Below are 15524 nucleotides of genomic sequence, written 5' to 3'. Positions count from 1 at the left end.
CAGTACTGAGGGTGTTTCTGCTGTCTCTGCTAATGAACTCTTCAGTGGAAAATTAATGTACAAGTCCTTTTCAACAAATATACACCATGGTTTATGACATTACAAGACAATACAGAACATTGAGTGACCAATTAAATTAGACTTATGGATCATATTGGAAATGCTGACTGAATTAAATCAGAGGAATTCAGAGGCAAGTTATAGTATCTTACATACTTTATTTATAACAATGACTTTCAAGTTAACAATGATTTTTAAATGTCTACATGAATGCATTTATCTACTTACTGCACTGATTGTTTTCATTTTATTTTTTTTAATTAAAATGGACCAGTTTTGGGAATACTTGTATACATTTCCATAAACGTGACACAGAACAGCATTGTGGGTACCTTAGCCATCATCCCCTTAAACTACGCCACTCCATCATCATGAGGGAATTCTAATTTAACCCCTCATTTGATCGTTCAGTTGCTCTTTTTCTTCTGTTCTGTAGTTAGTTGATTCTTCCTAATTGTTCATTCCTCTCCACCTTCTCCCTGTTCTCCATCCATTAGTAGGGCAGCATATTTACTAGCTGAGCTGAATTGCTGTAGGGACAAAAAGAAATGTAATGACCACAATGTCTGTGATGAACAAATTAGAGTGGCATGAAGAAAATAATGTTCCGGTATTTGTTTCTGTACAAGTTATTCCCAAAGTTCTACACAACAGTGGGCTGAACACCACCACTGATTTGTAGTTTCTACAAATCAATCATCTTTGGGGTATAACTGTTCTTGCAACGTAGCCTACATTGAAAATGCTACATGAAAAAACTGATTCAGGGGTCAGGACCAGGTGAGGTACTCACAGGAGGAACACTCTCTTCATATTTCTTTGGTTCTGAGGCTATTCTGGGATCTTTGCCCCGCCTGACCTCCTTCCTGTCAATACAAGAAGGAGTTTAAGAATAGTTCACTCAAAATCTAAAATTTAGTCATCCTCAAGATGTTACAAATCCATATTTTTTTCCTTCCACATAACACAGAGGACTGAGCTGCTCTTTTCTATCCAATGAAAGAATAAGGACTGAGGCTGTCGAGCTCCAAAAAGGGGGGGGGAGGAAGGCATATTTCCAAAGGCATGATTAATCTATTTATTATTATATTTTCCCCTAACAGAAAGACTGAATGAAATCTGTTCATTATAGAATGGGATCATATCTCTTTACACGACTCAAATTAAACTGCTCCATTCATATATATTTACCTTATAGATGACCTATATAAATTATAGATTACCTTTTTGGACCTTCTAAGTTTTGGATACCTGAACTTTCAAAGGTGGGACAGAAACCTCTCAGGTTTTATAAAAATAATATCAATTTGTGTTTCTAAAGCACTATTCGCACTGGATTAGCATTACATGATGACGGTCACCAGGTATACTTGGCAAATGGGAGAATGGGGGCTGCATTGGACTGTTTTGATAGTATTTTGGGTGCTGGGTCATATCGTTATACAACATACAACTATACAATTTGGCGAAAGAAAAAGCTGAAAACCATTAGAAGAGTGAAAAAAAAAAAGATTAGATGGAGATGGATGACATGTATAGCAGCATGCGGTAAAGAACATTCTTCTGTTTATGATACATCAAATAGCTAGACCTATAACAACAAGACATTTCCAAGCAATAGCCTATTGACATCACATCCGGGGGATAAGTCAATAAATTCAAATAAAATCACAGCCTTCACTTATCCCGTGCGAATGCGCCACACAAAATTCAGATGTAGGTTGGTAATTTCTAAATCACACGAGGTCCCCAGATAATACTAATCCAGTGCGAATAGGGTTTAAGATTAACCTAAGTCCTATGATTTTGGAACAACATGAGGGTGAGTAAATGACACCTTTCATTTTTGTGTCAACTATTCTTTTTAAGCACAAAATATGGGACTGACATCATATTTCTGATTCTGATATCATATTTTGCTCTTTGAACGCAGCACCTATTTTGCCATTAATGTAAATAGTTTGATTTAGTTCAGTGGCTACTGCTTGTGATGAACATAAAAGATGCATCAGTGTATTCTTGCCATCACTGATTAAGCCCTACATGTCATCAGATTTTCAGCAAATAACCTTTTTCAATTTCAAATGTAATATGATGCAGGAGTTGTATGGACTACTTTTATAGTGCTTTTTTGTAAATTTTATAACTTAGCAGTTCCAATTCACTTTCAATATACAGTAAACACTAGGGTTGGGAATCGAAAATCAAATACTCTGCAAATCTGGCACACATTTTTGCGTGTATCTGACCGTTTAAGTGTGCACCGAAGCTCAAAGTTCATGTTGCTTGTTCATGTTCCCCTTTGTCTCGAAGTGCACGCACAGAAAGCCGCTTGAGGAACAGGGTGAGTTCTCTTTCGTGCTTCTAATAACTGTAATATCAAGCACGTTACTGTGGCAAGCAGGGCGCGGCCGAGGGCCGTAAGAGATCGGCGCGGAGCCCTGCACCGGTCTTGTATCTCTCACAGAAGACCTTTGGAAGCATTAAAGGAAGAGTGATGACGACAGTGAAGGACGAGAGAGGACCAGGCCTGGACTTTTACATTTTGTTTTGTTTATGTGTGTGTGGCAGTCGTCCCTGAGGGGCTGCTGCCTTTACTTACTTGCGTTTTGTGTTTGTTTATTTTTGGATTATTAAAGTGTTACACGTTTGCCAGTTCCTGCCTCCTTTCCATAACAACATACTTTGTTACAGTCCCATTTCGCGAGAAAGAATGGTTTTATCTCAATTCTCATATTTTCATTATCATTGGAAGTCAAAATCGAAATCGAACCTTAATTTCAAATAATCGCACAGCCCTACTATGCAGTCATGTGAATTTATAAAGTGCATGACACATTCACATTAGTGAAGACTGTCTCACCTGTCTGCAGGTTCTCTCTGCTTGTCTTTAGTTGGGCAGTCAACCCCTCGTCCCCACCCTCCTCCTCCTCCTCCTCCTCCTCCTCCTCCTCTCCCAACTCCTCCTCCACCTCTTCCCTGAGGCATAACTTTATCCCTTTGAACGCCATCATCCCGGTTTTCATCTAGCAAACAGAACAACAGACAAGTGAGAAAACTGTATATATCCAAAGGTTCTTGCCACTCTGTTGAAATGTTATTGTGGAGTCTTTTACCCTTGCCCAATACAGTCTCTGCACTTTTGGGAGCAGCTAAGGGTGTTCCTTCCTTCTCATTAGCACTCCCCCCTGGGCTGCGTTTGGCCCAGGCATTTTCTTTAGGGGGAGGGGCAGGCATTACTTTCAGTGGGAGCCCTCCCTGATTGGAAGAGGGTGATGTACATGCAGGAGAGATCGGCTCATCCTCGTGGCCACTGAAGACTTCATTCTCTGAATGTTCATCTTGAGACCTAGATCCTTAACATCACAAATACAGAAATATATTTTTATTAATTTAACTACTGGATTTTTTGTTTTCCTGCTATCATTCGAGATCTTTAAACCAGTGTTATTTTAGTATTATTTATATACTATTACAGCATTTATTAATATTTTGATTTAGTTTTTATTTATATTTTCAGTTTATTTTAATTTTACAGGATCAGTAATTTTATGTGCTTTTGTCCTTTTTATTAGATTTAGTTTTTTATTTTTCTTTATAATTATAGCTTTAATTTATATTTATTTCAGCATTAGTTTTAGCAAGTTTAGTACATTTCTAATTTTAATTTAAGCTTTGAATTAATTTATATTTAAAAAATTGACTTAAATAGTTTGTTAACAATAGCAACATTGCTTAAAATAATCCTTAATTTATTCAATGCAATAAAAAAAAGCATATATAGCACTTCTACGGGTTTTTTAATGACTACAACCGTTTCAAATACCAGTTATAAACTGGGTTGGTTATCAGCTATCATATGAGAACATTAATCAGAATTGTAATATTAGTGCATTCCTAATCTACATTCTTTGATAAGGTATCTGCTAAGAACACAAATGTATTACCTTTAGGTTGTGAGGATTCACTTCCTGTGCGTTGCCGCTCTTTAAATGGCTCTTCACTTCTCCAACTCGGGTCTCTGAAGAAAAAAAAAAGAAATTCAACTCCTAAAATTACTCTTTAATCACTATTTAAATGTCACTTTTTCAGAGACTCCACCCCTATACCCTTAAATAGGGCACTATTGATGGGGCAGCCATTTGTAGTGGTGTCCGAAACCATAGCTGACGTTGAGTGCACTTCGTATCTACCCATCTATTTCCCCCTTCTCACCGGTCTCTTGGTCGTCTCTCCGGGCCCCTGTTCTTGTCATCCTCCAACTGTTTCTGGAGTCTATCTTGTTCTTTCTTCAGCCTCTCCTCCACCTCTCTCTCCTTGGCAGCTGTGTCCACAGGTTTGGCTGCACCAAATATAGAGGACGTCCTGCTGGAACTTGTTGTGTTACTCTGGGGGGGCAAGCTTCCACTCTTTTCCTCCTCTTTTGGGATGCTCCGTGGCTTCAGGTTTAACTTGGGCCTCTGTGTAGAGGCTGAAACGAAAAATCTCATACGATTAGAATAACATTTGTATTTTTAAAGCTGACGTGTGTAATTTCTCCATGAGCTAATCTCATCATGTACCCCTCTCTTCTCGTCCGTCATCCCTCTTGTCAAAATTCTCTTCACGATCTCCGTAGCGATCTCCATCACGCCGGTCATCAAAGTCTCGTCTAAAGCCACTACTGAAACCTCTTCGTCCTCCACCACGTGAGTCAAAACCTAAGACAATCATATGACCGTAGCATTACTTACAAAGCAAACTGCAGTAAATGTAAACACCAAACATTCATGAACTCAGAGAAAGTAAAGGGATAGTTCACCAAAAAATGTAAATTCTGGCATCATTTGTTTATCCTCAAGTTGTTCTAAACCTGTATGAATTTCTTTCTTCTGCTGAACACAAAAGATGATATTTTGAAGAATATGGGTAACCTATAGGGCTGGGTAATGACACAAATTTCACAATTTGATTCGATTTGATTCAATATTGATTATTTTGGATATCAGGTACAATACATTGCAAATTTTCTCAAGGAAAACAGATCTCTTAACCTGTTAAGCTTCACCAGTGCGCGGACGCACTGAAGCGTTTTTTTTGTTAAATAGTTCAAAGTTACTATCAGATTTAATGTTATACCTTGACAAACTATACATCATTAAAAAGATATAAGACTAAAGTTTCAGTATTTGACCACTATTGTATTCTGAGAAACTTATAGTGACAGTTATTAATCTTAATCTTAGTCTTAATTTGTGTCAGGAGTTATGAAATGAAAAAATGAGTCGATACCTTTAATATGAATTATGAGCGTCAGCCGCTCCCATTCAGAAAAAAACTCCTGTGCTGTCGTCATGACAGCGCTTGACAAAACAACGTCCCTCAGGGCTTTTAGCTCAAAATTGTGCAGATTTGGAGAAATATTGATCGATTCTCATAGGTTTACATCAGATTTCTATAGACAGGAATAATATTTATTGAATGTATACCCAAATGCATCGATGTAATCATTATGAGCGCTAGATACGCTGATGTGCTGTGTTTTCAATCCATACCAGCAGCCTGAGGGCGCCCTATGCACAATAATAGTCCATATATGGAACATGAAGAAATGCCATAATCATGTGACATTCCAGGAAGTCCCTGACACATACACAGCTAACAGAGATCGCTGTAACATGCAGATAAAGACGTTTTGAAGACAATAAACATGATTGCAATGATATTTGATTTACCTGTGTTCTTCGAGTCATGTCAGGTATTTTCATAATAATAGATTATATTTATAATGTAATGCTAATCGGTATAGACTTTATCATCGTGCAGAATACTATGAAATAATATATTTTCTGTCTGATTTTTTTATCTGAAGCCAAATTAGATCACAGAAGATTATTTAAAACACTCGACTTGCGTTATAAAGTAAGTTTGGAGCACAAACATGGTTATAATCTCATAAATGGTCGTGTATTGATGGTGTGCTAAGCTAACATGCTAGCTAGCCCTAGGTGCACCTGCCACCTAGCAGTTATTCTTTTATGATTTTTTTCTAAATAGGAATGCTTACAGAAATGTTTCTTTATTCCAGAAGGGCATTTGATACAGTTTCAAATGTGAAGTGAACTTTGATAAAAGAAATTAGTGATTGAAACCCTATGAATATCCTGTGAACAGCCAGTCGTTAGTAATTATAATGCAGACAAAAGAAATGCATATTTAGAGCCATAACCAGGCTGGAGAGGTGTGAATGTTTGCATGAGACTGAGACTGAATGAGGCTCGTTTGCACCACAAAACAATAGAGACAATAGACTGAATATATGATGACAAACTTCAGTTGCATTTTAGAGTCTAATCAAAATAAAGTCATATGACATGATCTTGAAAAACAAACAAACTAAACTAAATACATAGTTTTAGACTTATCTTCAGATTTTAAATATAACATGGTCAGACATGTGGCTTTAGCTGCAGTGCATTTCTAGATTGATACAGTGCCAACTTCAATTTTATTTTCATGAAGATGTTTCATAAAAATAAATTTCTAATAACTTTACACAACTTTGAAGCTATTTATAACATTTTTTTTCATTATGACAATAATTAATCCTACATTTACAATAAACTGCCAGGTGCCAGCTTTCAAATGAGATCATACTTGTGTACAAAGGGTAGTACAAAGGGTTCATGAACTGCATCTGTTTCAGTTTGGGTATGTCATTTCTGGGGATTTTTCAAAAGTGGCGTTGCAGCTTAACAGGTTAACTAATGCTGTAAACTATGGGAGTCAGTTGTAGCCTTCTAAGCTTCATTAGCCTACTATAATATTGAAGGTAAAAATTAACTGATTTGTATACAAACACTTAAATTACACTTATTTATTTTTATAATAATATAATTATATGAAATAAACATTTAAAATGGTGGCTGTCATAAAAACTTGCCAGATTTATTCAAACATGCATTAAATATTGAAGAACATTAAAAAATTATAATAAATATGTAATATGGTGCAAAAGGTTGAACAATTTTTTGAAAATGTTTTGAATTTAGCAAAATGCTCCTCTCTAGAGTTAATTTTTCTAGCTGACTAACGAGTTTATGGTCGCTGGATATGGTTTTTCTGAGGTAAATGTGACGTTACATGACATTGTTTACAAGCTGTACTGACGTCTTTCCACGGTTGAAACTGATTGAGCGATTAAGTTGTAATCTATCTTTTAACACACTTTCAGATGCTCATTCATGTTTATTTCACGCTGTAACTGGTATTATTAAAGGGATACTCCACTTTAAAATGAAAATTCTGTCATCATATACTCACCCTCATGTTGTTTCAAACCTGTATTAATTTCTTTCTTCTGCTGAACAGAAAGGAAGATATTTAGAAGAATGTCTCATTGACTTCCATAGTAGGAAAAAAATATACTATAGAAGTCAATGAGACCAGAAACTGTCTGGTTACTGATATTCTTCTAAATATCTTCCTTTCTGTTCAGCAGAAGAAAGAAATTCATAAAGGATTGAAACAACATGAGGGTGAGTATATGATGACAATTTTCATTTTAAAGTGGAGTATCCCTTTAAGGTGGAAGAGAAGATCATGTGCTGCTGCTCCTCTTGAGTGCCAGAGCGATCTCACGCCACAGTGCCAAAACGGTATTTATGTTTTTGAATTTCGAAAGAAAATGGACGTAATTTTAAATCTGAGACTTTGTTTCATATCAATAGTAGCCTAACAAAGCACAAAGATTATTACGATTTATTGGATGGGATGCACGCTATAATGTTCCATTCATTCATCAACTGAAAACAGGATGACTAGCCTAACCGATTCTTGGGATTTAAGAATCGATATCGGTTTGTAAAAATGAGAATTGATTAAAATCGAGAAATCGATATTTTTTTACCCAGCCCTAGTAACCTAACAGTTGATGGGAAAAAATACTATGGAAGTAAATGGTTATCAACTGTTTGGTTACTAAGTACCAACATTCTTCAAAATATGTTTTTTTGCGTTTAGCGGAAGCAGGGTATATGCAGGAATCATAGAGATGAATTTACTACCTTTTACTACCTTTTTTACCACCTCCACAATATTTTTTACTACCAACACGACATCAAGCAGCAGCCCTTTTTTGGGGGGTGTGGGAGGGGTATGCAAAGCACCACACCCATCATACATATTAGGTACACTAATGTTTAATTGTGATCATTAAGTATTGTCATTTGGTCTTGAACAACTTGACGGTGAGTAAATGGTGACAATTTTAATTTTGGGGGTGAGCTATCCCTTTAATAACTTGCACTACCATTTTTGACTAGAGTATCATATAAGAAATTCCACTGAACGAAACTCCACCAACCTCCACGATCATAGTCTCTGCTTCCTCTGTCATCGTAGCGATCTCTCCCACTGAAGCGATCTCGGCCGCTGTCAAAACGATCATCACGCCTTGGACCATCTCTGAATCGGTCTGACTCATAGCGATCACGAGACCCTGCAAAAAGATACCACAAGGCATTACATAAAATAGTACAAACAACTGTATGTTAACAGTCAAACCAGCTTTAAACTGATCTATATTTAACCTTGAAAAAACAAGCAAAAAACAAAATAAGAAATATTTATATAGTAATATTTCACTGTAAAAAATAATAATTTTACAGTACAAATACAATACTAATATTTATGATTGTCTTAATTTCTTTATTTTCTAACTTTCTAACAACTGAGCTTTTATTTTGGAAAACCACAAGGGCCCATAAAGCTTTTTTTTTAAATGATTACATATTTTACATGCATTTACATACATGTATGTACTAAATTAAACTGCAGAATACTTAGTGAAATATACAGTATCCTTTAATATTTGTGATTTGATAGTCACATTAAGCTATTATTTTTAGTAATCATGCAGCTCTACTTTAATGTTATAAATACTTTCATTTTCACTGGATAGTAGACATTCTCAAATATAATATATGCAAGTATTTTGTTTAAGCATAATATACAGTTAGCATCCGTTTAACTTACGGTCTCCAAATCCTTCGTCTCGGCGTGGTGCTTCATCTTGCTCGCCACTCGGGCGTGCCCTCCAATCAGAATCAGTCTTATCAGGGCCACCGTCCATCCCACGGCCGCGATCTCTATCCCGGTCTCGCCCTGACATTGATCCACCATCCCTCTCTGGAGGAAATATGACGTTAAATTTAATCAAGAAAGACACTTTCACAGAGGCAAAAACAATGTGAAGGAGTTTGAATATCATCAATTCACCTTTGTCATTGGACTGATCTGCGATATCCACCCGGATCCGCCTGTTCCCAAGATTCTACACAAATTTGATGCAACATTAATTCAAAATAGAAAACAACAGCAATGCACTGAGGTCAGTATTTTATTGATGACCTACCTCCTCATTTAGACTGAGTGCGCGCAAGATTGAGTCAACATCATCAAATTCAGCATAACCAAATCCTTTAAGCCTTTCTGGGTTATTAGGCTCCCGTGGCAAACGCACCGCACTGATCTGATAATATACACAAAAGACACAGTTACACACAACCTGCACTTGTCAAGCAGCTAAGACATTATAAGTATTATCTAGACATCCCATTTTTAAACATGCATGCAGTGTATCCACTGACCGCAAGTCCCCTGAAGAAGTCTTTGATGGATTCCTCGCTGACATCGTAGGGAAGGTTACCGAGGAAGGCAGTGTAGGGCGGGCCGCGTGGCAGCCGAGAGCGGTCAACGTTTGGCTCCCGTGCTGCACGAGGCGCAGTAGGCAGGATGGAGCGATCGATGGGAGGAGCTCGATATGTATCCTCCGTAGTATGCCAGGAAGTTGAGACTAATGAGGAGGAGAATGGGACTTGATTACCACAGAATAACATTTTTATTGACTGGATTTCAAAATGCATCGGATCCTATTTACACCTGTATACGCAAAACAGATGTAAATAGGACATATACAATGAAGCACAACATCTTACCAACCCTAGCATTCGGTCTTCTTAAGGCTGGAATACATGCGACTTTTGCCTAGATTTTTCCCCCTGATTTACAGTCAGGACAGTAGTTCAGTAGTAGTGGTTTCAGTAGTTGCTGAAAGTCAGAGCTAGTCTGCAGATTTTGGTCAGCTGACAGATTTCACAGAAGATTGCATTAAAAATCATGGGCACAGACAATTTTTAGCTTCAGACTAGGGCTGCATGATTAATCGAAATGAAACCGAAACAACGATATGGCTTAGTCTGCGATTTGATTAAATATATACGCTGCTCATTATTTGCTGGTGTGCAGTAGTGTCTCAGAGCGGCTCATTTCTACACAAACTCAAATTAACAAAATATTTTTTTTCTCTGATTACTTGGCTCAAGACGATTCGATTGCACCCTTTGACGTCATTTACTTCACGAAAATTTACGGCATTCAGAATCTTTTTTTAAAACCTACCTTTAAGACCTCCTCCTAGCCTGTTGCTCCAATTTTCAAGAAAATGTAACCAGATTATCTTCAGACCATGCTAACAAAGATGTATGGAATTCAAGTGCATTAATGAAACCGTTCTTGAATAACGAGAACGAATTCAACAAATAGCACGCCAAAATGGACTCGAGGCTACATATCCGCAACGCTTTGGCATATTCAGACCATACCTGGTTTGTGTTATAACAACCAAGTACATGCACAGTTTCAGCACAGTGCCACCTAGTGGTCAGGAGATATGAAAAATTGGCCTATAATGTCTGAACAGTTAGGCCGAAAACCCCCAAAACTGGTCTCTTTAGATTCGGTGCAGCATGCAGAGGCAAACAATACCCAAATTTCCCATGTCGGCCATTTTGAATATTGTCATAAAATGCTATATTTTACGAACGCATTGGCGATTGTTAAGAAACTCAGTATGTGCCATTGGCAACATGTCCTGAAGTTATTCAAAACATTTTAAGACAGCGCTACCTTGCGGCCAAAAGTTATAATGTAATTTCAAAAAGTGCTAACAGTTTGTGATTAAGCCACGTTTCCACCGCAGGAACTGGGGACTTTGGGGTGATACTAGGTGTGTTTTGACTGCAGAGACCAGGGTCTAAATGAAGTTCCGGGTAAAAAATTTCACCCTCAGAAAGTCCCTGCTCGCGATGTAGTACTTTTTCAAAGTTCAGGAACTTTCGGGGGTTGGTACTTAGGCGCTGAACATGCTGATTGGTTGAGTTCACGCAGCATTTTATTTAAACCACCATCTTTAAAGGTCTGTTGCGGTGCGTGCAGAATGGTTTTCTATTCGAATCAAAAATGGAGTTAAAAAAATACGACAGACGGCCCGACGACGAGGTTCAGGCTTTATTAAGCTTATGTGGAGGACGAAATCCAGCGGGAACTGGAAAGTCGTGCACAGATGCCAAAACAACTCTCAGGCTGCATCTCTGCAATGCTTTGGCATATTGACACCTAACTTACTAACACCACCTTACTCTGACCACACCACATCAATTTGGTCACATTGCAACCTATTGGTCAAAAATGATAAATCATTAAATTATAGGACTAGTGACTTTTTAAAAAAAATAATTTTTCAGCCATTTTGCCTAAAATCTTCTTAATATAATTGCTCATTGTCGCAGTTGGTCTGATGCTCCCAGCCATGCTGGCATGACTTATCGTGCCTTCTTTGTGCTTGGCCCTTTAACTGCTGCTTGCAGTTATATAGCCATATTGACATATAATCAATTCTGGCCAAATTGTGCAGCCCTACAAACAAGCACAGCAAACCTGGAATGTTTTTATTTATTTATCTGATTTTAAATTGCAATCACAATTTTTATCTATTTTTATTATATATTCCCCCAAATCATGTAGCTCTTCTTCGGACTATGATTCCATTCAGTCTGAGGATATCAAACATGTTTGATATTGAGCCAATTTAAGGCATGTTTTCATTTGTCATGCATCTCTTAGCAATGATTCGGTTTAGATTTTAAAAGTCACGTAGTCCATTCCAGGATTTACTCACCATCTCCATCCAAGTCATCAGTCTCATCTGCCCAGCTGGTGGTCTTCGCGCTGGGGTAACTGGGGGGTGCACTGCCACTGCTATCATTCGCAAGGAAATCAGTCAGGGTCAGGGTCTTCCCCTTCTTCTTATTCTTCTTAGCTAAAGAAAGAATAACATTCCATGAGAATGGCAAAACTGAGCTATTTCATTATTTGATCAATTTCTGCATGTTAAAATTCACAATGAAATGAAAGTAGCGACAGATCTTTTCTTCTATATTGTGGCGTACATCTGAGTGAAAGATTTTTGAAAAAGGAAAAAAAAGTGGGGCGTGGTTTTATACGCCAGAGAGAAACCTGTCATTCATTTCACCAGAAAATTAGATCAGAATTATGACAATTTGATTAAGAATTAAAAAGTCAAAAAAGGAAACGTGCATGGATGAATTGTTTACAATTAGATCAATAACATGCATTTAGAAAACAGGGTGAATTTTCATTTCATGCCCAGTTTGACATTCATAGTAAGAAAAATATTTTGATGTTCCCACCATAGCTTGGCCACATGGTGACAGAGATAACAGAAAGTATGATTATGCAAAAAATGGATAGCTTGCCTTAAAAGTGAAATGTCATTATACTTGTAGAGGATTTCCTCTACAGCAACCTCATTAACCTCAACTCAACAACCTTTAAACTGCATGAAACCCAAAACAGATGCTAATAGGCTTCACACCACTCATTAAATGTTGAGTACTATCACACTTATGTAAAATACATGCTGATACTATGCAACTAGGAACTGAAAAGGTGAGATAAGACACTCAATGAGCCTCACCAGGGATGTTGTAAGGGGAGGAGATGGTTCACTCAAATAAAAATTAATGGGAATGTCTAACATGAAATATGGTAGCTTTAGTCCTGCCTTACAGTTAAAAGAGCCAATGATCTTGTTCACATAAGCATTGTCTGTTTATTTCTCTATAACGTCTATGTGCGTTAATTGGACCAGCCAGAAAAACATAGAAGAACAATTTATGATACCATTGGTGTCAGATACTACAGCTTCGAAATAGGCCTATCTCTTTCAGAGGTAACATTAATAGTTTCTTATAATTCAGTCTTTCCCTATTCAAGAAGATAGGAGCTGTACTTGCATATGATGGACTGTACATCTGCCTGGTTGTACAAGACTTGGAAATAACATTCAATAATCATAATTTGTGATCAAATTCACGTTCCACACGTTTTGTTAACTTACTTAGGCACTATTTTTTGTATACTTAGTCTAATATGGCTTAGACAAACTGACACGTCAATTAATATAAGGTAATAAGATATGTTTTGGTCGTGAATTCCTCGATTATTTTAATTAATCGAATTAATTAGTGAATGATTCAATAATGACTCAACAGAAATAAGACACTCGCCATCTGCAAGAGTAACGATGTTAACTGCACTGAATGAATCCGTAACCACATAACAAAACCGATTCCGAAATCCCCACCACAACAATCGGTCCAGTCTAAACGAGCACAGAACGTCCACGGTTCCGTGCACGTGGTGAACCCTCCGGTCCCTCCTCTGGAACGTACTGCGCATACGCACCAAGCACGGGTTATTAGCACCATCCAGAACTTTATGCACTATCATTGAACATAATATTTTAACTTTCTGTACACTAACCTTATGAACTACCACGTACATTATATTACCCAAACATCCGTTTGCAAAACCTTGTCGCGTCCTAAAACTAAGGGGGACAACGAGACAGACGAGGCACATGATTTGGCCGCTAGCACACTGGCTAATTCATTTGAGCATACGGCTTCCCCAATGCGACTAATCCATGTTTTCAATGCATTTAACCAATAGATTTAACAGCGCCGCGTTTGAAAAACGGATACAGTGAATGCCACCACCATTACGTTTGAAACCAAGAATGTTATACAAACTTGTTTATAGCTGTTTCGCAAAGAATCCTACAAATATAGGCAGAGCACGAGTGCGCATTATTCTTACCTGACGCCGCCATGTTGGAGAGTGTTCTGGTGGAAGAGTCCCGGATGAAGGCGTCAGGGATTTGTCACGGGGTTAGGCAGGCATCCTCTATGCAGGCATCACACCCTCACTCACAACCACATGATAACATGTTTTAGTAGTTGCACATTGCGAGGATGTAAAAGCTGGTAATAATCATATCTGAAATAATCATAACAGAAATCCCAGAGATATAAATTGCCATAAATATTTTATATAGGCTTATTTAACTTATTGTTTTACTAAAAATATTTTACTTTAAGGTTTATGTGTGTGTCCTGTAATATGAAATATATAAGAGAGGGATAGCTAGGCCATTTACACACCTTTATGTTCAGTTCTCTCGCTAGGTTTTCTGACCCCTTGTACTGTTTGTTGAAAATGGCCATTTGTTGGCTCCTCCAAGGTTGCTACTAGAAGACTGTTCTACATTTTATGCATTTTGACAGATTCTTTTATCCACAGCAACTAACATTACATTACATTGAAAGTATACCGTTCATGCATTCCCTCATAATCAAACCCATGACTTTGGCATTGCTAGTGCTGTGCTCTGCTGTTAGAGCTAGAGGAACAGGACTGTTCTGCAAAGAATCTCTTTACATGCCTCTACATCTCTCCCAAGATCCATTTCATTGTGTGTTTTTTTTAATAGTGCACACTGTAATTCATCTTTGGATTCATCTTTGAGAGGCTGGGTGACGACTCAACAATTGTGGTGAGAAAATAAGTGTTAGTATTTCTCTGTCTGGGAACTCAATGTGGTTCTCTCATGGTTTGCAACTTGCAACTTTCAACAATAGTTAATAGAAATATAACATAAAAGTCTGATAATATAATTTTGTATATTTTATCACCTGTTTAGATGACTATTGAGCAATGATTTTATCAATTTATTACTGTACATTATTGTAGCTATACACAAGCATGTGGTTTGTACCATGACAATATAAACACCTTTCATACATTCACACCCTGTTGGTGTGATTTATATAACAGCAAAAAATCATTACAAAAGCCAGATGATGCAAAGTATTTATTTAGTCATATAATACAGATTACAAACAAGACTCAAATTATAATATGAAGTTATGATGATATTATATAATCCATTTATATAATATTAATTTATATGCTTGTATTATTAAGGTATGTTTTGAAACTCCCGCACACACACACACGCACATAAATCATTAGTCTGAGGGAGGAAAAGACTTTCATTGCAAATCATTTTTGAAGAAATGAATCTAAATCTGATTCATTCTGTTCTGGTTTAAAATAATATTTTTGAATATTATTTATTTGATGCAAAATATATAGTGCCATTTAGAAGATTGTGCAAACCAAGGGTTATCCACTAATCCCCTGCAGAGACAAAAAAAACCCCAAAAAAACAGAGCTGAAGACTTTTAAGAATTTTAATCATGTTTGAATTGTGTTCCAGA

The 15524-nt window shown here is 37.1% G+C and overlaps 1 protein-coding gene across 3 annotated transcripts; it reads right to left on the bottom strand.

The window, feature by feature from the left end:
• Positions 1 to 198: 198 nt before the first annotated feature.
• On the bottom strand, positions 199 to 14169 carry eif4bb (eukaryotic translation initiation factor 4Bb). 3 transcript variants are annotated; one of them, XM_084129235.1, is made up of 14 exons: positions 14062 to 14169; positions 12059 to 12199; positions 9690 to 9895; positions 9455 to 9571; positions 9319 to 9373; positions 9076 to 9228; positions 8405 to 8539; positions 4623 to 4760; positions 4276 to 4531; positions 4008 to 4081; positions 3177 to 3416; positions 2924 to 3086; positions 854 to 926; positions 199 to 590 (listed from the first exon to the last, which is right to left on the bottom strand). In XM_084129235.1, the coding sequence occupies exons 1-14, from the start codon at positions 14072 to 14074 to the stop codon at positions 519 to 521; spliced, it is 1836 nt and encodes a 611-aa protein (XP_083985361.1). In that variant the 5' UTR covers positions 14075 to 14169; the 3' UTR covers positions 199 to 518. The 3 variants fall into 3 exon arrangements, with proteins under 3 accessions (XP_083985361.1, XP_083985360.1, XP_083985362.1); XM_084129234.1 differs by having other exon boundaries at positions 2924 to 3416; XM_084129236.1 differs by lacking the exon at positions 854 to 926.
• Between the last annotated feature and the right edge of the window lie 1355 nt (positions 14170 to 15524).

The sequence above is a fragment of the Abramis brama genome (assembly GCF_963993115.1).
Source record: "Abramis brama genome assembly, chromosome: 11".
In the NCBI taxonomy this organism is placed as follows: domain Eukaryota; kingdom Metazoa; phylum Chordata; class Actinopteri; order Cypriniformes; family Leuciscidae; genus Abramis; species Abramis brama.
Note: the sequence above shows the minus strand (reverse complement) of the source record. Positions and strands in the feature narration are given on the sequence as shown.

Excerpts from the sequence above, each read along its gene's own strand:
- eif4bb (XM_084129234.1), bottom strand. Across the intron at positions 4,532-4,622 it reads TGACGGACGAGAAGAGAGGG|CCTCTACACAGAGGCCCAAG; the intron begins GTACATGATGAG and ends TTTTCGTTTCAG. Across the intron at positions 927-2,923 it reads CAGAGAGAACCTGCAGACAG|GAAGGAGGTCAGGCGGGGCA; the intron begins GTGAGACAGTCT and ends TTGTATTGACAG.